This window comes from Protomyctophum bolini, assembly GCF_963924005.1.
Source record: "Protomyctophum bolini genome assembly, chromosome: 16".
Taxonomy (NCBI): domain Eukaryota; kingdom Metazoa; phylum Chordata; class Actinopteri; order Myctophiformes; family Myctophidae; genus Protomyctophum; species Protomyctophum bolini.
The window spans coordinates 9381032-9408461 of record NC_137877.1 but is presented as its reverse complement, the minus strand read 5'-3'; the positions used below and the strand labels follow the sequence as shown (position 1 = coordinate 9408461).

The 27430-nt window shown below is 42.1% G+C and overlaps 1 protein-coding gene and 1 long non-coding RNA gene across 4 annotated transcripts in view; both read left to right on the top strand.

Moving 5' to 3' along the window:
* LOC308331120 (NACHT, LRR and PYD domains-containing protein 3-like) overlaps positions 1–13133 on the top strand; it is a 34598-nt gene extending 21465 nt beyond the window's left edge. Inside the window, exons 5-13 of one of the 3 annotated variants that reach the window (XM_080786298.1) lie at positions 932–1045; positions 2548–2606; positions 2929–4711; positions 5394–5567; positions 7214–7387; positions 7469–7624; positions 11053–11102; positions 11492–12073; positions 12602–13133. In XM_080786298.1, coding sequence (XP_080642424.1) covers positions 932–1045; positions 2548–2606; positions 2929–4711; positions 5394–5567; positions 7214–7387; positions 7469–7624; positions 11053–11102; positions 11492–12054 — 3073 coding nt within the window. In that variant the 3' untranslated portion in view covers positions 12055–12073; positions 12602–13133. Of the gene's footprint in view, positions 1–931; positions 1046–2547; positions 2607–2928; positions 4712–5393; positions 5568–7213; positions 7388–7468; positions 7625–11052; positions 11103–11491 lie in introns of all 3 variants that reach the window. The other 2 variants (XM_080786299.1, XM_080786297.1) reach the window with 2 other exon arrangements.
* A 7595-nt stretch (positions 13134–20728) lies between these two features.
* Positions 20729–23144, top strand: LOC308331062. Its single transcript, XR_013965540.1, has 5 exons — positions 20729–21853; positions 22011–22102; positions 22510–22573; positions 22823–22873; positions 23050–23144. It is a non-coding gene; the product is annotated as an uncharacterized lncRNA (long non-coding RNA).
* Positions 23145–27430: the final 4286 nt, after the last annotated feature.

Here is a 27430-nt window from a genome sequence, read left to right as displayed (position 1 = left end):
ACACTATAACACTGTAACACTATACAATATACACTATAGCATATTTTATAGTGCCGGTGAGAAGGCGGGCAGCTGTGTTCTGCACTAGCTGTAAATGCTGGTCGATGCCAATATACAAAGAGTTGCAATAATCTATTCTTGATGAAATCAAAGCATGGATAACCATCTCCAGCTGTTTTTAGGGGAGGTAGGATTTGACCGTGGCGATGATTGGAAGAAGATAGTTTTAACGACGGAGCTGATTTGTTTAAGTTTAAAATCTTTAACAAAAATAAAACCAAGAGGGGTGACAGTGGCACAGTCGGTAGTGTTGTCACCTCACAGCTAGAAGGTCCTGGGTTCGATTCCGGCTGTGGGCGCTGAGGGCGTGTTCTCTCCTCTGCGTCATCAGAGCCCATACCCGAGGCGGGGTTGGCGAAAGGGCCTTTCTGTGTGGAGTTTGTATGTTCTCCCCGTTTCCCTTAGGGTAGGTACCCTCACGTGTTCTCCCCGTGTCCCCTAGGGTAGGTACCCTCACGTGTTCTCCCCATGTCCCCTAGGGTAGGTACCCTCACATGTTCTCCCCATGTGCCCTAGGGTAGGTACCCTCACATGTTCTCCCCGTGTCCCCTAGGGTAGGTACCCTCACACAAACATGCAGTAATCCTGGTCGGAATGTGTTAAGGAGATAATTGTTACAATTGCTCAATTCAACAGACCCATTCAGGATTCTAAAAACGCGTTCTCAATCCTGACCTAAGTTTTAAGTCTTTAGAGAGGCACTTGTCTTTATCTCCTTGGGCAAATCATTCCATTGCACCGTTTGTACTACATGGAATACAAGCTACTGTTATGCTAATTACTGTCTGTTATTTACTTAGTATTATTTCTAGTAGTATCATTCACTGTCTCTGTTGTTTATGTATTGTTATTTCTATCTGTATGATTCCAGAAGTGTCCACCACAGAGCAGAGTCTCCAACTCCCAGCCTTCTGTCTGTGAAGAGTGACCTGTCTAAAGCAATGCCTCCTGACTTCAGTAACGAACCTGGACCTCCTGATTCACAGTATGTCAACCCTCCTATAAATATATACAACACTATAACACTGTAACACTATACAATATACACTATAACATATTTTATAGTGCCGGTGAGAAGGCGGGCAGCTGTGTTCTGCACTAGCTGTAAACGCCTGAGTGACGCCTGGTCGATGCCAATATACAAAGAGTTGCATTAATCTATTCTTGATGAAATCAAAGCATGGATAAGTTTGTATGTTCTCCCCGTTTCCCCTAGGGTAGGTACCCTCACATGTTCTCCCCGTGTCCCCTAGCGTAGGTACCCTCACATGTTCTCCCCATGTCCCCTAGGGTAGGTACCCTCACATGTTCTCCCCATGTCCCCTAGCGTAGGTACCCTCACATGTTCTCCCCATGTCCCCTAGCGTAGGTACCCTCACCTTTAAACCTATTCAGGATTCTAAAAACGCCTTCTCAATCCTGACCTAAGTTTTAAGTGTTTAGAGATGCACTTGTCTCTCTAAACTCCTCTCTCCTTGGGCAAATCATTCCATGGCACCGTTTGTAGGGATGTCAGGGGGTAACCGGCTAGTAACCAGATCGTTTTTAGTAATAGTACAACATAAACATTACAGAGACTGTAGTTGTCACTGTACAAACAGTTTAAAACAGTTGTCATGTTGCACACATGCCTAAAATTGCTGTTATTTGCGCCGCCCAGCTTGTCACACTCCAGGCTGCATGAACAGCGCTGCTCGGACGCTGTTTTCTGCCCCCTCAATGTCCCAAAGTTCTCCCCACACTGGCACGGCTTACGGCTATCAAGTTAGCCATGTGCTATCGATGTTTGAGGGTTTTCTCGTCAGTGAAAAGTCAACAAACATGCATGCTGATCTTCCTTAATAATAAAAAGAGGCTTAGCCCATGCGTCCAGTGGCTTTATACATAGTTGGGCTATAGGCTGCTCAGATCTGGACTGGACTTATTTATGTTTTGGAATAGAACCGGCGGACCTCTGTACTGTAGACAGACACGCATATGCATGCATGCAGATGCGATGCGTTGTTTATTGATGATTAAGCCTACAACAATTTATTTATATTGTTAAATGTTGCTTTAACAACATTTTGTTTGTCTTTTAAAAAGGAGCATAAATAAATGTATACCATTCGTCTACCAACTTTATTTATGTAGCCTATACATGCATATTACATTTGGGGTAGCCTATTAAAAAAATTAATTAATAAAATCAACAACCGTTAATTAACCGGATAATGCCATCGGCTACCCGGCTTGAAAATTAACCGTTAGATACATATGTATCTATATGTATATATTCTATTGTCTTCATCTATATGTATCTATATGTACAGTATATATTATATTGTCTTCATATTTATGTATGTATATATTCTATTGTCTTCATCTATATGTATCTATATGTATATATTCTATTGTCTTCATCTATATGTATCTATATGTATATATTCTATTGTCTTCATCTATATGTATCTATATGTATATATTCTATTGTCTTCATCTCCACAGAGAGACATTCAGAAACACACCTGGACAGAAGACATTCAGTCGAACCACACCTGGACACAGTAAGACTGGACACATTTTACACTAACATTTTATTTCAATGAATGAAATGTTTAAATAGCAGCAGACTCATCAGATTAAATATACTCGTTGTATTCCTGTCTCATTGTCCAAATACAAATACTGATGATAAACACATACATTTAGACTAAAAAAACGATCCAATGTTGTTTATTTTAGCCAATTTTCTCATTTTTTTTCCTTTTACAAATTTAGATTTTCTGGAGGATGTATACATAGTTGTTTTAATGCTATGGATTGTTCAATGTAAAGTTGTAAATGAAGCATAATGTTTAACATGTATTAATTGTCTCCTCATATCAGATGTCCGTCTGCCGGGGTATTTAAAGGTCTATAGGGTCACTATGGACGGTCTTGAACATGTGACATTCGTCACTGAACATCCCTCCCTCTCCAACATCTACACAGACCTCCACCTATCAGCGGGAGGGAGTGAAGGGGTTAATCAGCAACATGAGGTGTGGCAGCTTGAGACCTCCTCCAGCATGAAGACCCTCTATGACGTCCTAATCAAGTGCCGTTCCATCTTTAAGACCGTCCTCCCTGGCAGAGACACACCCAGCAGCAGAGTTCTGACCAATGGCATCGCTGGCATCGGAAAGACATTTTCCGTGCGTAAGTTCGCTCTGGACTGGGCGAGAGGTTTGGAGAACCAAGATATAGATCTCCTGGTTCTCTTCGCATTCCGGGAGCTGAACTTGGTCCGAGATAAGCAGCACAGTCTTCTCTCACTGATCCATGGTTTCCATCCAACGTTAGAGAAGGTCACAGCAGAGGAGCTCGCTGCCTGGAAAGTTGGCTTCATCTTCGATGGTCTCGATGAAAGCAGGTTTCCGCTGAAATTCCAGAACATTGACGTCGATTCTGACGCCTTCGACAACAATGACGTCGTCTCTGATGTCACGGTGACATCATCGGTGGGCCTGCTGCTGACGAACCTCTTCAAGGGGAATCTGCTCCCCTCGGCTCTCTTCTGGATAACCACCAGACCTGCAGCAGCCAATCAGATCCCTCCTGAATGCGTTGACATGGTGACAGAAATACGAGGGTTCACAGAGCCCCAGAAGGAGGAGTTCTTCAGGAAGATGTTCAGTGAGGATGAGGAGCTGGCCAGCACCATCATCTCACACGTGAAGACATCAAAGAGCATCCACATCATGTGTCACATCCCAGTCTTCTGTTGGATGACCGCTACCGTTGTGGAGGACCTGGTGAAGACAGGCAAGAGAGGACAGCTGCCCAAGAACCTGACCGGGATGTACAGCCACTTCATATCGCTCCTGATAAAAAGGATGATGACAAAGTATGATGAGACTGACAGGGATCTTCTTCTGCAGCTGTGCCTGCTGGCGTTTGTACATCTGAAGAAAGGCAGCGTCACGTTCTACCAAGAAGACCTGGAAGAGTGTGGTCTCGATGTGAACCACGCCGCGCTGTACTCGGGAGTGTGCACAGAGGTCTTCAAAGAAGAGACCGTTCAATCTCAGAGAAAGATCTACAGCTTTGTTCATCTGAGCATCCAGGAGTTCCTGGCTGCAGTCTACCTGATGCACTGTTTCACACAGAAGAACATGAAGGTACTGAAGACGTTCCTGGGAGATGATGTCAGTTCCTTGGAGGACTTCCTGCAGAGAGCCAGCGAAAAAGCCCTGAAGAGTAAGAACGGCCACCTGGACCTCTTTGTCCGCTTCCTTCATGGCCTCTCGCTGGAGTCCAACCAGAGTCTGTTAGGAGGCCTGCTGGGTCACACAGAGAACAGTCCAGAGAGCATCCAGAGAGTCATCAACAACCTGAAGGAGATGAAAAATAAAGATCTGAGTCTCTCTCCTGACAGATTCATCAACATCTTCCACTGTCTGATGGAGATGAACGACCTCTCAGTACATCAGGAGATCCAACAGTACCTGAAGTCAGCGGACAGATCAAAGACACAACTGTCTGAGAGCCAGTGTTCAGCTCTGGCCTTCATGCTGCTGACGTCAGAGGAGGTTCTGGAGGAGTTTGACCTGCACCAATACAAGACACCACCAGCATGGGGGGGGAGATCCAGACTACTCCCAGCTGTGAGGAACAGCAGAAAGGCTCGGTTAGTAGTCATGTGGATAGAAAACCTGTTAGAATCAATCATCACACCTGATTACTATAATAATAATCAGGTCTCTGTGTGTGTGTGTGTGTGTGTGTGTGTGTGTGTGTGTGTGTGTGTGTGTGTGTGTGTGTGTGTGTGTGTGTGTGTGTGTGTGTGTGTGTGTGTGTGTGTGTGTATGCGTGCGCGCACAATATTTATACAGCATTTTTGCCTAAATGGAACTGACTGACACGCACACAGAACAAAGTAAAAAGAATAAATAAGATAACATTCATAGATCAATGCAAGTTACACACTGTAGTATTAATACAGATTATCTGTCTTTCACTTTGATGTTTTCTGGTTTCCTGTTCCTATTATGACCTGTCAATATCTGACCAACTAGACTGTTCTTATATGACCTGTCAATATCTGACCAACTAGACTGTTCTTATATGACCTGTCAATATCTGACCAACTAGACTGTTCTTAAATGACCTGTCAATATCTGACCAACTAGACTGTTCTTATATGACCTGTCAATATCTGACCAACTAGACTGTTCTTATATGACCTGTCAATATCTGACCAACTAGACATTGGTACATTTACATTACACTTTATAGTTCATTTCATTGAACATGAATTTGATCTAATCTGTGTTGATGATCACTGATTTTTACATCATCTACATTTACAGACTTGTTGGCTGTGCACTCGGAAAGGCACAATGTGAGATTGTGGCTTCAGCTCTCAGCTCTAATCCTTCACATCTAAGAGAATTGGACATCAGTTATAATCCCATAGATGATCCATCCATGGACCTGCTCTCTGCTGCATTGAAGAGTCCAAACTGTCATCTGGAGATACTGAAGTCACATTATTATTACTTGTGCAAGCAGAGCGTGCAAGTAATCATTTCGCTTGGTCTCTTCAAAGTGACAGCCAAGTTTTTCTCAACCGTAAGTCTGTGCCTGGTTTGCTGGGACCAGTTACATACGTATACACACCATGTACTCTGGTCCCAGTTCTCAACGATGACGTAATGTGGTAACTGGTCCCAGCAAACCAGGCACAGACTTACGGTTGAAAAAAACTTGGCTGTCACTTTTTGGAACCAAGTAACCACAGTATACTGCTAATCAAATTACAACTACATACTCTGTATGTAGTTGTAATGTGATTTGTAATTTGTAAATCTGTGCCTGGTCTGCTGGGACCAGACTACACAGATGACCATATCTCTTACGTCATCACTGAGAGCTAGTCATACATATACACACCGTGTACTCTGGTCCCAGCTCTCAACGATGACGTAATGTGGTATCTAGTGGGACCAGATTACACAGATGACCATTTCTCTTACGTCATCACTGAGAGCTAGTCACACACCATGTACTCTGGTCCCAGCTCTCAACGATGACGTAATGTGGTAACTGGTCCCAGCAAACCAGGCACAGACTTACGGTTGAAAAAAACTTGGCTGTCACTTTTTGGAACCAAGTAACCACAGTATACTGCTAATCAAATTACAACTACATACTCTGTATGTAGTTGTAATGAAAAAAGTAGAACACGTATGTATACATGTAAAAAATAAAGATCTATATATCATTCTTATGTACAGATCACCTAAAACAAACCTTTCGGAATTAAACACATTTCTCAAAAAAATGGTAAAGTATCTATCATCTCCGACTTCCACAATTATGATAATAGGAGATTTCAATGAAGACCATTATACTGAAAAAGATATAAATATAAAGACCTTCATGTCAAGATTAGGCTTTAAACAATTAAATACAAATCCAACTACAGATTTCGGAAGTATTTTAGATCATGTATATTTCAACAAATTTGAAAGTATTATTACAGAAATTGAAGTTAGAGACACATATTACTCTGATCATGATTTAGTATTAATATCACTATAGTACAAAATTAAATACATTTAAAACAATTGACAATTTACAATAAGTAATAAAATAATTATACTGTATAATATATTTTAATTCAGTTTATATACCTTTTTTTCATCACATATCAATGATTCATTTTTCTGTAAAAAAGTAGTTAGGTAGCAAATAGTTACACGTAATGATTATACATTTCAAACGTTCCTTCACAGAGATACTGAGATGTGATAGTTTCCAGCGGTCGAAAGTACTTGCGCGCTCTGCTTGCGCACTAGTAGGCCATTTATGGCCTACTAGTGTGCAACAAGCAAGTATGCACTCGGCAGAGTGCAGTTCTAGTTTACATTAGTTCTGTTTTATTATTTATAGTTTGATTCTTAATAATGAGAGTGTTAATAAAGTTGACATCATGGTATCCCACTGATTAGAATAATAACATGGTCAGAGTTTGTGTTGTCTAGTTCACACTCTCACATCACAATGCTACGGTACAGTAACTACAATATGTGATCCATCATGGCTGCTAGGAAATTATCATTATCAATGCTTTATTTACTACTACTTTAATTACTTATATGATATGATATTTCATGTGTAATTACAGACTTGCTGGCTGTAACTTCACACAGGCAGGATTTGAAGTTCTGCTCTCAGCTCTCAGCTCTAATCTTCTCCATCTGAAAGAATTGGACCTCAGTTTCATCTCCCTGCAGGAATCACAACTGCTCCAGCTCTCTGCGTTACTGAAGAGTCCACAGTGTGGACTGCAGATCCTGGGGTAAAGAATGTGTGTTCTCTCTGTGTGGATCTCTACTTGAACATCAATGCAGCACTTTGTTAAATGTGTATTTCTCTGCAGGTTGTCAGGCTGTGGAGTCACAGAGGAAGGCTGTTCTTCTCTGGCTTCAGCTGTGACCTCCAACCCCTCCTCCCAGCTGAAACAGCTGGACTTGAACTTCAGCCACTTAGGAGACTCTGCTCTGAAGAAGCTGTCTGCTGCCCTGGAGACTGTCAAGTGAGTAGACTTGTGTAGAGCGGCCGTCAAAGGTTCCAGGTTAAATTCCCGGCTCCTCCTGGCTGCTACATGTCGAAGTGTCCTTGAGCAAGACTCTCTGAACCCCTAACAGCTCCCGATGAGCATGCATGTTTTCCTCTGCCATCGGTGGGTGAATGTGAACTACATTGTAATGTAAAGCACTTTATAAATGCAGTTTCCCATATTATCATATCATATCACCATATGATCCATGGTTCATTCTAGCAGAGATTTAATATACAGTAGATAGTGTCTATGTTCCATGGTTCTATAACATAGATTAATATACAGTAGATAGTGTCTATGTTCCATGGTTCTATAACATAGATTAATATACAGTAGATAGTGTCTATGTTCCATGGTTCTATAACATAGCAAACATAGCATAAATAGCAAAAAACATAGCAAACATAGCAAAACATAGCAAAAATAGCTGATCCACAAGCTCAAAACGCGTCGCATTGAGGCGTGTTTTGAGCTTGTAGATTGGCTGTTTTTGCTAGGACAGTAGTGTGCAATGTAATGTGTAATATGTGTCCCTCTGGGGTGAGGGTGGAAATATAGCAGAACTCTGTGTGTGTGTGTGTGTGTGTGTGTGTGTGTGTGTGTGTGTGTGTGTGTGTGTGTGAATGGGTGAATGTAATGCACATGTAGTAAATCGCCTTGGATAAAGGTGCTATATAAATGCACCATTACCATTTACATACAGTACATATATATATATATATATATATATATATATATATATATATATATATATATATATATATATATATATTAATAGTGTATTTTAAACCAAAAAGGCTCTTTCACACACTTATGCCGCAGTGTGCCAGTGATCACCCTCCTTATTTGTGCCAATGTTGGCACTGGTGCCTAAGGTTGCCTATACGTAGACACTTTTAAAATAGCCAATTACAAGCTCCGTTGTAACCAAATGGACCCAAAACAATCTCAGATTTAAAGGTGCAATAGACCACTAGATGTTGCTCTCTGAACACCTGTTTCATGAGGGTTCTTGCTTGACTCACATCTGTTCTGTAGGGCAGCAATATTATGCAGTTTGCAACGCTGCAATATGGTAGCCTGGCCAGTGTTCATTTTGACAGCTAATTCCAATTTAGTCTTTTGAATAACACACGCTTTAGTTTTACTCATCTGAAATCGTCTAGTCTTAGTCTAGCCTTAGTGTTAGTCAACAAACCTGGTGGCAGCTTCCTCCAAGCGTTCCTTTAGGGGGGAAAGTACAAAGTTTTATAACATTAATATACAGTATAGTCGGTGTCTGTGTTCCATGGTTCTAAACATTTTGAATGTACAGTGATTGATACAGACAGTGATTTACAGTGAGTGTTATGATGTTCACCATGATATACTAGAATGATAAACGGCATCTAAACAGTGTTCTAAATGACACCATAGTCTAAAGACATGAGGATAGAAGTATTGATATATTTAACATGTCTATAATCTATCTATAGAGATGATAGAAGTATCAGTGTATAACAATCGCCCTGTTCACAGCAAGGCTAATTATTAACTAAGGAATAAATCAGCAGGATGGTGGGGTTTACTCTGAACACTTTATGTAGGAAGTTGTAATTGACGAAATCACAGGTAAACAGTACACTTCACAATGACGTCTCTCCCTGTCTCTTTCCCTACTAAATGAAATAAACAAACAAGACAACAAACTCAAACCAACAGTCAATAATTACATTCAAAACCCCCCTCCCGCCCCAAACCAGTCCCAAAGTCAGCGGAACGCAACTGTGCTTCGACTTAAACAAATAATAAAAACCTCGTCCGACCTCCTCTTCCAACGAGGCGCGCACACGCGAGAGTCTAAAGTCACAGTAGTTTAATCCAACGCAATGAACGCAACGCGTGGGGTACCCCCTTAGAGTATATATGATATACTCATATATACTTCATATATACTCTAAGGGTACCCTTTAGTATTCACAATCCTCCAAGAACACTTTGGAATGATCTCACCGGTCACAGCGGCTCCGTTAGCCTCCAACCGCCGGCAGGTTTAATCCTGATTCCAACGCCGATCCCCGACGGAGACACCAAGTGTGATGCTTTGCCCGACGGGCACGACTTGTTACGGCTGCAGATAACTGTGTTTAAACTTTAAGACGGGCACGACTTGTTACGGCTGCAGATAACTGCGTTTAAACTTTAAGACGGGCACGACTTGTTACGGCTGCAGATAACTGTGTTTAAACTTTAAGACGGGCACGACTTGTTACGGCTGCAGATAACTGTGTTTAAACTTTAAGACGGGCACGACTTGTTACGGCTGCAGATAACTGTGTTTAAACTTTAAGGACGGTTCGAACGCTACCTGGCGTCTGGAGCTCCTCTAATGGTGGCATTAATCAGTCACTGACACCTGTCAATCACCCTAGTATCAGGCCATCAATCAGTCACTGACACCTGTCAATCACCCTAGTACCAGACCATCAATCAGTCACTGACACCTGTCAATCACCCTAGTACCAGACCATCAATCAGTCACTGACACCTGTCAATCACCCTAGTACCAGACCATCAATCAGTCACTGACACCTGTCAATCACCCTAGTACCAGACCATCAATCAGTCACTGACACCTGTCAATCACCCTAGTATCAGGCCATCAATCAGTCACTGACACCTGTCAATCACCCTAGTACCAGACCATCAATCAGTCACTGACACCTGTCAATCACCCTAGTACCAGACCATCAATCAGTCACTGACACCTGTCAATCACCCTAGTACCAGACCCTTTCACATACAGATAGGAAAGAATAAGACTCTCACGACCAACATGCATTCATATCACACGTATACAAATAACATGCACAGAAAATAAAGCAGAACAACATTAATAATGTGCTTTTGTCACAAGTGTTATAAATAATCATACTATAATTCTAACAATGTCTGTCTGTCTGAATGTCACTGACAGCGCGTTATCTCATCATTGACTGCACCAATCACACAGGCATTGACCATATGAATATGGAGGTCTTAACGGAGCCCTTTTTTCGATTTGACACATTAATGATTAATAATGAATTTATTAGTGAATAAAAACAGCCGTTTACAGCCGTTTACAGCAGTTTATCCGTGGTCTATCTCCGACCGAGCCACACTATTAGCACACATCTCTCCATGCCAAAAAAAACCTGCACGCTCCCAGAAACCGGCTAGGCTACTTTTTACAGACGCAACTGTCATATTTACTGTTCAAATATTGTTTTTACATCACCACACCATCCCACGGGCAATGCGGTCTGTGGGAGAATGATGACAAAATGTGTTTAGTAATTATTTGATGGGCCTAAAACAGGCCGATGTGAGACATTAAGCAGCAGGTTTTGACTTGATTCATTGTTGTTCTCTTCCTACAGTGTGAATCATGGAGGAGAACACTGGACTAAAGCTCAACTCCTTACAACACGTGAGTCTGTCTGTCTGTCTGTCTGTCTGTCTGTCTGGGATCTATCCTCGGACCCTCCTTTTCCTTCTCCTTTTAGCACGCCACTCGGTGGCGCGCTATGAGCTTGTAGGTCTGCTATTTTTCAATGGCTAAAGCATAACATGATGCTAACACCAAAAGGGGTTCCCGCCCAAAAATGGGTTAAACACTTTATCCATATTTTATACGTTGGCTATTTAAAAATAGCAGATCTACAAGCTCGCAGCGCATCACTGCGTGCCGCGCTTTGAGCTTGTACATCTGATCCTGTTTGTGTGTGTGTGTGTGTGTGTGTGTGTGTGTGTGTGGTCCGTGCACGTATCATTCAGTGAAGGATGTATTTAATGTGTACTGTGTTGTTTTCTCATCAGATTTCCAGCGTCTCACTCTGGACACAAACACAGCACGCTGTGACCTCACTCTGTCTGACAACAACAGGAAGGTGACCCGTCAGGATGGTCAGCGTCATTCATATCCTGACCATCCTGACAGGTTTGATAGAAAGGCTCAGGTCCTGAGTTCAGAGAGTCTAGATGAACGCTGCTACAGTGAGGTACAGTTCAGTGGAGAGGTTGGGATAGGAGTGACTGACGGAGACATCAGTAGGAAAGGAGCCGGTCTGGACTGTCAGCTTGGAGGGAATGAACGGTCCTGGAGGCTGCTCTGTGCTGATGGTCAGCGTGGTGACTATTACTCTGTCAGACACAATAGTAAGACGACTACCCTTCCTATCCGTCCCTCTGGCTCCAACAGAGTAGCCGTATATCTGGACCGTCCCGCTGGGACTCTGTCCTTCTACAGAGTGTTAGAGGACACTCCGACTCACCTGTACACCGTCCAGACCACGTTCACTCAACCGCTCTACGCTGGGTTTGGGTTGAACACTGACTCCTCTGTGTCTCTGTGTGAGGACAGACAGACAGACAGGCTGTGAGGACAGACAGACAGTAGTAGTCTGTAGTTATTATCGGCAAAGGATGTCTGCTGCCGCGCCTCCTTAATCTGGCTCTTACTCCACCTCTTGATCCTCGTTTCTTATCTTTATTCCATTTTCGCGTCCCGGTATTTTTAAGTTGTGGATACTTGTCCAGTGAATCCAAAACAGCGTCTCCTGGTTTGTCTGGGTGCCTGAGCGATAACAGCTGATCGCGAGTATAGGCGAGGACGCCGACTTGTCCGTGTAAACTCCATACTTCAGTGATTAAACAACTGAGAAGTACCGTGTAAAGTTAAGTTCCGTGTAAACTCCATACTTCAGTGATTAAACAACTGAGAAGGCACACAGCCAGGCACAGTATCATGCCGACGTTAAACTTCATTTTGCCACAAAGATAATTGAGGTGCGATTGCTTAAAACGACATACAATACATAAAATAACAGCAGACGAGACAGACAGATGAGACACTGGGTCAGCAGCAGAACCGCGCCCCAATTCGACCTTAAGTGTAACGATGCAAGAGTAACGATCGGGCGAGGACAGACAGACAGACAGACAGGCTGTGAGGACAGACAGACAGGCTGTGAGGACAGACAGACAGGCTGTGAGGACAGACAGACAGGCTTTGAGGACAGACAGACAGGCTGTGAGGACAGACAGACAGGCTGTGAGGACAGACGGACACACACACACACACACACATAGTGTGTGTGCATTGGGTCCAGATGGTTCAAATGGAACCAAATGGACCGCGACGGGGCACGGCACCTCCGATAAACATCCACCCAATCCACTTCTCTCCACCTGAGTCGTGCCCTGAGAGACAAAGACTTTGAGAAGCTGTCCAGTGTTGTCCAGTGTGTCGCAGCGTGAGCTTGTAGATCGGCTATTTTGTGTAAAAACTGTCATTACGACCGCATCAAGGCCCGCCAAATGTTTTATTCCAAAGACTGACTAAAACTAAAATAGAAATGTGCTGCCCAAAACAACACTGTTGTCACAATGCTGTTATCTTATATAACTATATATTTGTTGTTATATTTGAGATGTGTTGATTAAAAACATATTTACATTTCATGCTGTTGAACGCCTTCTTTGACCCTCCTATGACCCTTCTTTGAGGGGCGCTAGTCCCTCCTATGAGCAGCTTTTCAGGGTGAGTGTGACCCTCCTATCAGCAGCTTTTCAGGGTGAGTGTGACCCTCCTATCAGCAGCTGTTCAGGGTGAGTGTGACCCTCCTATCAGCAGCTTTTCAGGGTGAGTGTGACCCTCCTATGAGCAGCTGTTCAGGGTGAGTGTGACCCTCCTATCAGCAGCTTTTCAGGGTGAGTGTGACCCTCCTATCAGCAGCTGTTCAGGGTGAGTGTGACCCTCCTATGAGCAGCTGTTCAGGGTGAGTGTGACCCTCCTATGAGCAGCTGTTCAGGGTGAGTGTGACCCTCCTATGAACAGCTGTTCAGGGTGAGTGTGACCCTCCTATGAACAGCTGTTCAGGGTGAGTGTGACCCTCCTATGAACAGCTGTTCAGGGTGAGTGTGACCCTCCTATGAACAGCTGTTCAGGGTGAGTGTGACCCTCCTATGAACAGCTGTTCAGGGTGAGTGTGACCCTCCTATGAACAGCTGTTCAGGGTGAGTGTGACCCTCCTATGAACAGCTGTTCAGGGTGAGTGTGACCCTCCTATGAACAGCTGTTCAGGGTGAGTGTGACCAGAACGCAAACATTGAAGCTAAAAGTGAGGGCAGAAAGATTGAAGACGGAAACGGTGAGGACACAACATTGCGATTGGCCGGAATGACATTTCGGATGATTTGATTGGTTGAACACGGAAAGTGATGTATGATGAATGATAAGAGCGCCCCTCACTTCACACGGGTGTGATTTTTCTTTTTCCTAACCCATTTTGGCCTGACGTCGAAATTTTAAAAATGTCTTCAAAATCCTGACAGTTTTCTGAAAAACCTTAAGTTTCTGTGTGCTCAATATTTCATGTCAAGGACCCCAAAATAATATGTAATATGCCACCGACCCCCCTCTGAAAATATGTTGTTCCAGGGACCCCTCAGAAGCAAAGATTTGAGTTAAAATGTTCACTCTGTAATAATATATATTCAAACATTTTCACGCTTAAAAAAAAAAATAGCAGATCATCTACAAGCTCATAGCGGTGCCGCGCTAGCCTATGAGCTTGTATAGATCTGCTATTTTTCAATAGCTAAAGTACGGTATAACAAAACAATAAAACAACAAAATAGTTTAATGAAAGATGTTATACTTCCAGATGACTTCCATGTGTAACCATCAAACCAGGCGTTGTTACACTTTAAACTCCAGCTTCTCGCTCAAAGGTTTTCAACAACACTTTTCAGAGCAATGTTTAATTATAATAAACATAAACATTGTTCAGCTGTAAATGAACATTGCGTGTGTGTTTACGTCGTGGCTGTCATGTTGGAAACGGCAGTAAATCAAGCGGGCGCAGCTGGTGCTCCGAGGCTTTGATTAGGCATCGGTCTGTGTTACGGTTACGTAAGAACTTATTTCTTACGGTCCGTATAAGAACTTAATCACACCCGTGTGAAGTGAGGGGCGCTGATATATTAAAGTAATCAAAACTCATGTTGATTATTATATAGGTGATGTAAAACAAACATTACGTTCTCTTTATTGTTAATGGCATTTAATGTTTGTGTTTAGGGACAAGATGACGTACATTTTCCCTTCGTTGTCAAGGGTTAGGGTTAGTGGCGTTAGTACTAATGGCGTCTTTAAAACAAACACTGAACTATGAACTAAAAACAACCTAATAGAATATTTTATATATGACAGAGACCCCCGTAATAGAATATTATATATATGACAGGGACCCCCGCAATAGAATATTATATATATGATATTATTAAATATATATGACAGGGACCCCCGTAATAGATTTTTTTAAATATATGACAGGGACCCCGTAATAGATTTTTTTCGACACTGAATGGACTCATTGGACAGATGACAGACCCAGGCCGTAGTTCTGTAAGGTACACTTCTACCATCAGAGGACACTGAATGGACTCATTGGACAGATGACAGACCGAGGCCGTATAGTTCTGTAAGGTACACTTCTACCATCAGAGGACACTGAATGGACTCATTGGACAGATGACAGACCCATGAGGCCGTAGTTCTGTAAGGTACACTTCTACCATCAGAGGACACTGAATGGACTCATTGGACAGATGACAGACCCATGAGGCCGTAGTTCTGTAAGGTACACTTCTACCATCAGAGGACACTGAATGGACTCATTGGACAGATGACAGACCCATGAGGCCGTAGTTCTGTAAGGTACACTTCTACCACCAGAGGACACTGAATGGACTCATTGGACAGATGACAGACCCATGAGGCCGTAGTTCTGTAAGGTACACTTCTACCACCAGAGGACACTGAATGGACTCATTGGACAGATGACAGACCCAGACCGTAGTTCTGTAAGGTACACTTCTACCACCAGAGGACACTGAATGGACTCATTGGACAGATGACAGACCCATGAGGCCGTAGTTCTGTAAGGTACACTTCTACCATCAGAGGACACTGAATGGACTCATTGGACAGATGACAGACCCAGGCCGTAGTTCTGTAAGGTACACTTCTACCATCAGAGGACACTGAATGGACTCATTGGACAGATGACAGACCCAGGCCGTAGTTCTGTAAGGTACACTTCTACCATCAGAGGACACTGAATGGACTCATTGGACAGATGACAGACCCCAGGCCGTAGTTCTGTAAGGTACACTTCTACCATCAGAGGACGCTGAATGGACTCATTGGACAGATGACAGACCCAGACCGTAGTTCTGTAAGGTACACTTCTACCATCAGAGGACACTGAATGGAGTCATTGGACAGATGACAGACCCAGACCGTAGTTCTGTAAGGTACACTTCTACCATCAGAGGACACTGAATGGACTCATTGGACAGACGACAGACCCAGACCGTAGTTCTGTAAGGTTCTACCATCAGAGGACACTGAATGGACTCATTGGACAGATGACAGACCCAGGCCGTATAGTTCTGTAAGGTACACTTCTACCATCAGAGGACACTGAATGGACTCATTGGACAGATGACAGACCCCAGGCCGTAGTTCTGTAAGGTACACTTCTACCATCAGAGGACGCTGAATGGACTCATTGGACAGATGACAGACCCAGACCGTAGTTCTGTAAGGTACACTTCTACCATCAGAGGACACTGAATGGAGTCATTGGACAGATGACAGACCCAGACCGTAGTTCTGTAAGGTACACTTCTACCATCAGAGGACACTGAATGGACTCATTGGACAGACGACAGACCCAGACCGTAGTTCTGTAAGGTTCTACCATCAGAGGACACTGAATGGACTCATTGGACAGATGACAGACCCAGGCCGTATAGTTCTGTAAGGTACACTTCTACCATCAGAGGACACTGAATGGACTCATTGGACAGACGACAGACCCAGACCGTAGTTCTGTAAGGTACACTTCTACCATCAGAGGACGTTGTTACATTTACAGATCCACTGTATATGTGCTAATGTGCGTGGTGCAACAGCAACCAAAGTCAAACATTATTATTATTATTATTATTATTATTATTATAAATACTCCCACCCTGCCACAACAAAAACAGGCTCCACACATAAACTAAGTGTTTCAACTTTCAAAACAAAAAAAGCACATAACACAAGTGTTGTGTCTCACTGACAGCTGTTTGATGGTGCTGCGCTCATTGCATATTCCTGTGTTGCCTTGCCTTGTCTACAACACCTGTAGACCAGAATCCCCCAGGGCTTGGGGGGATTATCTGGGATCTGGTACTTCAGTCTGATACAACATGATGTGTGTGATGTTGCTGCTTCTGCCGTTGTTGTTATTATATATTAAGTAAATAAAGTGTGTGTGTGTGTGTGTGTGTGTGTGTGTGTGTGTGTGTGTGTGTGTGTGTGTGCATGCGTGCGTGCGCATGCGTGCGTGCGTGCGTGCGATGCGGTTGAAAAGTGCGGATTCATTGAAGGGAATATAACCATGGTGCCATTTTCCAAGGGGATCAGTAGGGGGCGCCATTTAGCCAAAGATATAAAATCAAATGATATGGGTCATCCTAATACATACTCTAAGGGTCCTAGGTCCTACACCTGTAGACCAGAATCCCCCAGGGCTCGGTGCTAGTGTAACAGTATTATATAATTACACAAAATATGATACAAATAAGTGCTTCTACCTGACTTAATTCTCCATGGTTCATGTGTATAGGAATACATAGTGCATTAAAGGTCACAGCTCCTTTAAGTCTCCTCCTTTTTCCCCCTGTATAAATGTCCTGCGACACCTCCACCTTTTCCTTCTGTACTTCCGTCTTGGAACGAGGTGGGTGTCTTTGTTGAATGCTCTGTATAACATGATAAGCATTGCTGCATTGTACTTGCAAATTGATTTATACAGTGTTTGTTTAACCCTGTTTAGAGAGGAGTTGTTGCACTATTGACTAAGAACTAACGTGGAGACGTGTCTGTTATTATTCGTTGTCAGGTATGTTACGTTCTATTATTTGTTGTGTTACTGTCGCGCTGTCTTGCTTCTGCACTTCCGTCTTGGAACGAGAGAGGAGTTGTTGCACTAAGAACTAACGTGGAGACGTGTCTGTTATTATTCGTTGTCAGAATAAAGCTGGTTTCCAAAGAGTTCTGGGTCCGTCTGTCCATGATTCAACACAACGCAGAGAGAGACAGATTACACCAGTTACACTAGTAAGTAAATAGCCTATGCGGTCCTCAGGTCTCACAATCTCAGGTGGACCAAACAGAAGGAGATCAGAAGACTGCAGCTTCTTGTAGCCAAATAGTAAATACCGCAAAACCAAAACAAACACCGACTCTTTTAGGCACATTGTTGCATGCAACCATTATCCCCAATGGCAGCTGCAAGGAGTTGCATTGGTGTGACATGTCCTTAAAACTGTTTTGTTGCAAGGAGTTGCATTGGAGTGATCCTTAAAACTGTTTTGTTGCAAGGAGTTGCATTGGAGTGACATGTCCTTAAAACTGTTTTGTTGCAAGGAGTTGCATTGGAGTGACATGTCCTTAAAAGGAGTTGCGACTAGTTGTATAGCTTGGATGGATATGTGAGTGTTTTATGCTTTTTGAAGAAAACTATTTTGAATCTACACAATCATGTCTGAATAATATATTAATATGAATATTACTGTGAACCGGAATATGCAATAGGAACGCAAGTATGGTACTCATGGCTGGATGTACACATTAGTATGTATTATAATGTACATGGATCTGGATGTACACATTAGTATGTATTATGTACATGGATGTACACATTAGTCACTGTTGTGATTTACTGTCACACAAATGACTGATTAATGATTTCATGATTTAATTGTAGGGTTTTTTTGTCATTGTTGTCATTGTTGTCATTGTTTTTACTGTTTTGTGAAGCAACTTTGGGTACCTTGAAAAGTGCTATATAAATTGTATGTATTATAAAAAAACAGACACAGCAATTGTCGCCACACAGACATCACAAATTCCTATTGGCAGCAGCAACAAGTGAGTGATGCCATTCATAGACTATAACCACCATGTTTTCATTCCAGATGCTGCGAGGCTCAACCGGAGCCCCTACAGGTGGACATCTGCAGTTCTCGCTGTCCATGGATGAATCTGCATGGGGGGCTCTGAAGGCGGCTCAAAGTAAGAAACCACTTAGACTTTTCTATTACTGCGAGTGGTATGGTCGGCTTCTGTTTTAAATGTTCTCTATACATTTTGTATATGATGTGAAAGGACACAATGTACGTATATCTGGCTCTTGGTCACTTAAATTAATCTTTCGTTCTTTCTTTCTTAGGGTGGATGGGTCGTGGTAGACGTCGTGGAAGGACAGAGATCCGTTCCAAAGCTTCCCTCCCGGGCGTTTCCTCTGAGGACTTCTGATGAGCTGTGAGTAGGAATATTTCTTTTTGAGATGGATATCTGTTGTACTGTTATGGTACGAAGTATAGCATGGCAGTATGATTCCTCTTAGTGGCACTGGTTGAATGTCTGTCAGCTCTCCAAGCTAATCAAAGTCTTAATGACACTTTTTTTAACCACTTCAACCCCAGCATCTCTATTCTGGGGGGAGCCTTCAGCCAAATTAGCAGATCTACAAGCTCACATGTTATTATAATAACTGAATAAATAAAATCTATTTATAAAGCGCTTTTGGAAAACGGTGTTTACAAAGTGCTTTAGGGTGACAATATATAAAGAACATCCAACAACAAACCATTACAATTCATAGATAAGAAAATAAAACAAAACATATTGGAACTGTAGGAGCCATCTTATTTGATTTTGGAGGGTATGAATTGATGTCGCTATTAAGCAAGCTTTGTGCAACGCTAAGTTTGGATCTGGAAAATAAGCGCTGCTGTTGTATTCTAAATACGGACGTCACGTTTTACTGATGTCTGTAAATGAAGCGGATGAATTACTCCAGTATGAAAGAGGCCTGTCCGTTTGTTTGCTAATACAAAAACAGCTTAACGACTAAGCATCAAAGCAATATTTTAAGTACTTTTTATTAGCAAGTGCATTCCATAGCGCTGGACCACACATGGACATCACAAACCTGCGACGGGAACAGTTCCTATGTAGTAAAAGATTATCTATTCATGAAAGAAATAAAATATTTAACTGGTTTATATTTTAGTTATAGATGGCAAGTATAATGTTAAGTATTATTTGTCTTATTAGCCAGAGATCCTTTTAAAATGTTTCTATTACAGTGATATGGTCAGCTTCTGATGTCTTTCTTTCTTTCTAGATGTAGATGGAGATGACCGTAGATGCTGCTGGAACACTGAACCTGGTCTCCTGTGTTTGTATAGAGAGACTGAGAGAAGAGCTTTGCATATCAGTCGTTTCTTGCTGCTGCCAAAGTCAAATTGTGATATCTGTAGTGTTTAGTTCATGGCCGATTATGAGATGTAGATATAAGTACACCTGACTGGTGGAAATAGCCTAACTAAAAGCTACACAAAATCACACAAATCAAGGGATGTCCGACAGTCCGTGTTGGATATTGTCCAACTCCTAATTGCCGATATCAACAGATACCGATGTATATATATATATTATATGCAGGCTTTTTCCAGTGGTGGAAACATAACTCAAACTTTTTACTGAAATAAAAGTAGGCAATACTGCAATATAGAAATACTCCGTTACCATTCAACATGTACTTGAGTAAAGGTACAAAGGTCTTGGTATAAAATGTACTTAAAATACCAAAAGTAATTATTAATAATTACTCATTATGCATCTAAAATGATCTAATCTCTCATCTCAAAAAATGTATAAAAATATTTTGAAAATAGCAGATATACAAGCTCACATGTGTCTTATTGTATTGTGAGCTTGTAGATGTTTTTAATGTAAAATAATAAAGTAAAATTAAGGGTTGGGGTTATTAATTTTTAATGCCTTTATCGGACATCCCTAACAAAAACGTATATCAAACGTGTCAATACATTTCAAAGAATGCCACAAGTGGCACTAAAACTTCACCAATAAATAAAGAAACATCCACATGTTCCATAAATTAAATGCCACAAAGGTTTGCTGAAAAAAATACAAAAAATAAGTTTCTTAAACATCTTCTGCCGTATGTCCATAGAACTTCAGCTCTGTTGCAGCAAGCCAGTACAATGTGTCATTGTCTAGGTCACCTAAGCCACGATCACCATTCGGTGGCCGGTATTTGGGGCAAATGGTCATTACGTGTTCCACAGTCTGTAGTGGATCCTCGCATTCACAGTGGGCACTGTCCGAGATGTCCCACTTCTGCTTTGAGGGTTGTCCACTCCTTGCAGGGGAGGTGCTGGCAAAGAACATATTTGGGGTCCTCGATGTATTCCACTGGTCCCTCTGTCTTGCCTTCACCCAGGATGCCTTGGAGGTGTCAGCTGGTGTTGTGTGGAGCAGTTCCTGGGCCTGTGTGGCAAAGGTCGCCGTGACTTGGTGTGTGTGTGTGTGTGTGTGTGTGTGTGTGTGTGTTGTGGCAAAAGGCACCGTGACTTGAGGCACGTGTGCTGTGGTGTCTCTGACGACCTTGTGGAGGAGATGGCTGGGATTTACTCAGCTGTGCCTTCTCAGTGAGGGCCAGCGTGGCTGCTTCTCGTCTGACCTCTGTTGGAGTGATTCCAGCGAGAACAGGCAGGCAGTTTGTTTGGGGTGGCCCATCCGGTGTTGAGGGCAGCATCCAGCTTCTTGACATGAGAGCTACGGCTCCAGACTGGGACACAGTAATCGGGTCGTCTGCATAGCCATACTTCATTGATGTTGTTGCAGGGAGGTCGTGGATGTAGCTGTTAGTGTTGAACAGCAGTTACTGGTGTGGAACCCAAAAGCTTCACAAACATGACAAAAAAATCTGGTTTTGAACCTTTTTAATCTAGTTTATTTTCAAATAAATTTGTTTTTACTGTTTTGTGAAGCAACTTTGGGTACCTTGAAAAGTGCTATATAAATTGTATGTATTATAAAAAAACAGACACAGCAATTGTCGCCACACAGACATCACAAATTCCTATTGGCAGCAGCAACAAGTGAGTGATGCCATTCATAGACTATAACCACCGTGTCTTCATTCCAGATGCTGCGAGGCTCAACCGGAGCCCCTACAGGTGGACATCTGCAGTTCTCGCTGTCCATGGATGAATCTGCATGGGGGGCTCTGAAGGCGGCTCAAAGTAAGAAACCACTTAGACTTTTCTATTACTGCGAGTGGTATGGTCGGCTTCTGTTTTAAATGTTCTCTATACATTTTGTATATGATGTGAAAGGACACAATGTACGTATATCTGGCTCTTGGTCACTTAAATTAATCTTTCATTCTTTCTTTCTTAGGGTGGATGGGTCGTGGTAGACGTCGTGGAAGGACAGAGATCCGTTCCAAAGCTTCCCTCCCGGGCGTTTCCTCTGAGGACTTCTGATGAGCTGTGAGTAGGAATATTTCTTTTTGAGATGGATATCTGTTGTACTGTTATGGTACGAAGTATAGCATGGCAGTATGATTCCTCTTAGTGGCACTGGTTGAATGTCTGTCAGCTCTCCAAGCTAATCAAAGTCTTAATGACACTTTTTTTTAACCACTTCAACCCCAGCATCTCTATTCTGGGGGGAGCGTTCAGCCAAATTAGCAGATCTACAAGCTCACACCGCATTGCAACGTGTTGTGAGCTTGTAGATCTGCTATGTTTGGCAAATCAATTTGTGTAGAGTGAAATCGGAGCATATACCAAATGCTCTTTCAAGGTCTGTTTTATCAAATCTATAGAGGGTTTAAGTGGTTCTGAATATGCAGCTCAACAAAAGCTAATTTGGTCCTTATTTCTTTCTTTCTTAGGACGGAGATCTGTGTAGATGCCGGAGGACTTCGGACATGGGCCTGCCCGGTGAGGAACCGCACAGTAAGAACCGCTCTACGCCTTTCACGATTATGAGGTTTCTGTTTCAGTACAATTTAGGCAGTTCTCACATCCAGAGTGACTTACAGTAAGCAACAACACATAGTAATACATCAAATTCATAAACAATTGTCATCAAGAATAAGAAGTATAGACTATCCAGACTATTGGCAGCAACAACAAGGGAGTGATGTGCAAAGCTCTTTTCTATGAGGCCATTCATAGACTATAACGGCCATGTCTTTCTTCCAGATGTACTGCAGGTCTCTCCAGGAATCTGCATTCCTCTGAAGACGACTCAAAGTAAGACCATGTTAGGCCTGTCAAAAAGAACCCTAACTGAAATGTTTATTACTGTAAGTGATATGTTTAGCTTCTGTTTAAATGTTCTCTATAAATAAAAGTTTTATGTATATATGTTGTGACAGGATGGAAATATATCTGGCTCTTGGTCACTCTAATCAATCTTTCTTTGTTAGGATGAAGATCGCGGTAGACGTCGCTGGAACGCGGCAGCTGGACAGGGAGTACACACACACACACACACACACACACACACAGAAAGACTAATTTGGTGTGTGTTTTATTTTCTTTGTTAGGATGGAGATATCGATAGACGATCTGATGTTCCCTGGACAGAGATCCGTTCCAAAGCTCCCCCCCCCCGGGGCTTCCTCAGAGGACTCTGATGAGCTGTGAGTAGGAATAGTTCTTGCTTGTTTCTGAGGATGGATAACTGCTTTTGTACTGTTATGGTACGAAGAATGGCATGGCAGTATGATTCCTCTTAGTGGCATTGGTTGAATGTCTGTCAGCTCTCCAAGCTAATCAAAGTCTTAATGACACTTTTTTTAACCACTTCAACCCCAGCATCTCTATTCTGGGGGGAGCGTTCAGCCAAATTAGCAGATCTACAAGCTCACACCGCATTGCAACGTGTTGTGAGCTTGTAGATCTATGTTTGGCAAATCAATTTGTGTAGAGTGAAATCGGAGCATATACCAAATGCTCTCTTTCAAGGTCTGTTTTATCAAATCTATAGAGGGTTTAAGTGGTTCTGAATATGCAGCTCAACAAAAGCTAATTTGGTCCTTATTTCTTTCTTTCTTAGGACTGAGATCTGTGTAGATGCCGGAGGACTTCGGACATGGGCCTGCCCGGTGAGGAACCGCACAGTAAGAACCGCTCTAGGCCTTTCACGATTATGAGGTTTCTGTTTCAGTACAATTTAGGCAGTTCTCACATCCAGAGTGACTTACAGTAAGCAACAACACATAGTAATACATCAAATTCATAAACAATTGTCATCAAGAATAAGAAGTATAGACTATCCAGACTATTGGCAGCAACAACAAGGGAGTGATGTGCGAAGCTCTTTTCTATGAAGCCATTCATAGACGATAACGGCCATGTCTTTCTTCCAGATGTACTGCAGGTCTCTCCAGGAATCTGCATTCCTCTGAAGACGACTCAAAGTAAGACCCTGTTAGACCTGTCAAAAAGAACCCTAACTGAAATGTTTATTACTGTAAGTGATATGTTTAGCTTCTGTTTAAATGTTCTCTATAAATAAAAGTTTTATGTATATATGTTGTGACAGGATGGAAATATATCTGGCTCTTGGTCACTCTAATCAATCTTTCTTTGTTAGGATGAAGATCGCGGTAGACGTCGCTGGAACGCGGCAGCTGGACAGGGAGTACACACACACACACACACACACACACACACACACACACACACACACAGAAAGACTAATTTGGTGTGTGTTCTATTTTTATTTTAGTTAGAATGGAGATATCGATAGACGATCTGATGTTCCCTGGACAGAGATCCGTTCCAAAGCTCCCCCCCGGGGCTTCCTCAGAGGACTCTGATGAGCTGTGAGTAGGAATAGTTCTTGCTTGTTTCTGAGGATGGATAACTGCTTTTGTACTGTTATGGTATGAAGAATGGCATAATTTACAGTAATCCAAATGTTTTAAATATTTTAGGATAAATCTAAATGACTCTGCACAATAGTTTGAGAGTCAATATCTCATATCATGAGCGTGCCTCTTGGTCTTTGTAACAACTTGAATACAAATTACAAAAGATGTTGAGGACTGTACATGTGTTGATGCCTCCTAGTGGCACTCTGGTTGAATGTCTGTCAGCTTTCCAAGCTAATTAAAGTCTTAATGATACTTTTGTTAACCACTTCAACCCCAGCATCCCTATTCCGTTCAGCAAAAATAGCAGATCTACAAGCTCACACTGCAACGTATTGTTAGCTTGTAGAGCTCATGGTTTCTTTCTCTCTCAGGATGGAGATCATAGACACAGCTGGAGGCTGGAGCCTCTAGAGATGGAGCCTCTAGAGATGGAGATCTGCAGGTCTGTCCATGGATGGGAGGACGGAGATCTGGGTAGACGCTGGAGGACTTCGGACCTGGGCCTTCTCAGTGAGGAACTCAACGGTACGAACCGCTTTAGGGTTAGGGCTTTTTTAGGCTGCGTAAAAAGCCAATAATCGTCCGTTGCAGATAATTGGTCGATCCCTATTCTTAAACGTTACTGTAAGTGCATGTGTATGTTGTGACAGGACACGCACACACACGGCAAAGCTAATTTGGGGTGTGTGTCTTTCGTTCTTTGTTAGAATGGAGATCTCAGCCGATGCCCGAGATCCGAAGCTTTCCCCGGGTTTTTCCGCTGAGGACTTCTGGGTCGCTGGGAGGCTCGGACGGAGCTAGAAGGTTCGGTTGACGCCACTGGAACCTGTTTAGGCCTGTCAGAATTTAAGGTTTTATAATGGCCGATTTTAATTGTCGCTCAAATAAATTACAAGTAACAATTTAATTGCGTCGTACTAACATTCTAAATAAAACTTTGGCTTTTGTAGGCTTTGTAAACAAAAAGCTGCACATGGCATAATTCAATAACTTTATACACTAAAAAAAGAAGTAAATTACAAAGTGACACATTTAGAGCTTGTAGATCGGTTGCTTGCATTATTTCTTTAAAATGTTTGACAATATATGAACATTTTCAACATGGAGATGATTATGACTAATCTCTAAAAAAGTATCTCAAATACTTGGCCATTAGGTAATTGTGACAGGCCTAAATCCTTCTAGTTGTGTTTTTTTATATCATGTTCTGTAATCAGTTAGGGTTGACTATAGACTTTTTTTAGGAACAAGATCATCATGCCGGTGAAGAGCACGTTTCTAGCCGATGGAGCAACTATTTCTGATCACCTTTGGAGTTACATCACAGCAAGGTAACTATACAACACACGCACACACACTATGATCATGACATGACATCAGCTTGTGACTGCAACTTGTTCCTGTTCACAGATGACTCTGCACTGCTAGTCTCGGACAGGAACAAACTGCAGGTTGAAAAGGCCCTCAGCTCTGAACTCGGTAGAATCTGCACCTGGCTCGCTGATAACAAACTATCTTTACACCTGGGAAAAACTGAATCCATTCTCTTTGGATCTAATAGTAATCTCAGCAAGGCAAATGGCTTCTTGGTTAGAGTTGGTGACAATGTTATCACACGTAAAGATGAAATTACCTACCTAGGTTCCATCCTGGAGGCTAATCTTTCCGGTGATAAAATGGCCACCAACGTAATCAAAAAAGTCAACCAAAGAACAAGATTCCTTTACAGGATCTCCTCACTGGTCAACAAAAACACCTTGAAGACCTTAACAGGAGCCCTCGTACAAGGTTTCTTTGACTATGCATGCACCTCCTGGTACCACAGCACCTCAAAGGCCCTTAAAACTAGGCTCCAGACCTCCCAAAACAAACTGGTCAGGCTCCTACTTGGCCTCACCCCCCGAACCTACCTCACTCCTGCCCACTTTGACAGGCTGGAATGGCTTAGGGTCGACGACAGAGTACAGCATCTTGCAATGGGTCTGGTCCACAAGATTCGATACACCACCAAGATACCCATGTACCTGTCTAGATACTTCCTTAATGTTAACGAAGTCCACAACCCCAGAGGGAGTGCAACGAACCATGTACAACCCAGATTCGGCACAAACAAGGGACTAAATTATTTTCACTCCTATGCCACCAAAATGTGGAACGCCCTACCAACAGTCATTAAGACATGTGAATCCCTTGACTCCCTTTTCCCCCTCACTGTATACGTTTATTTTCCCTTTTTACCTCCTTTATGATGAATTCCTGTTCTGTTCTTTGACTATATAGAAGTGTCTTATTTGTACGTCTCTAAATGTTTTGATGAATTGAACATGGTGGACCCTCTTGTAAACAAGTGTAATGCTTAATTGGGTTGTCCACTTACAGTTAACAGTCTTTGTATTGAGTTTGTGCTTGACATGTACTGTAATTCTGCAAACTGTTAATAAATATTTCAATCAATATTGTTTTATGAACAAAGTAGTAATGAGCATTTCTTTCTTTTCTTTAGGACGTTGCTGGTCTCCTGTGTGGCTCCATCTGGAGGGTTCTGAGTCACTCAGATCCTGACTGGTAGTGGTGATATGTAGATGTGATCAATCAGGGCTCTTTGAAAATAATAAACAATAAAATAATAAACCAATATAAATAACTAGATAATAATATAAATAAATGGATAAAACGAACGTTAAAAAAATAGATTATAGTAAAATAAAAGTAAATTTAAATAGTAAAATAAAAGTAAATTTAAATAGTAAATAAAATTAGTAATACATAAAATAAAATTAGTAATACCATAGTAATGGATAAAATAAATATAATTAGTAATATAGACAATAATACATAAAATAAATTAAATTATCAATATAGTAATGCATAAAATTAGTAATAACAGTAATACATAAAATAAATAAATGCATAAAAAATAAAATTA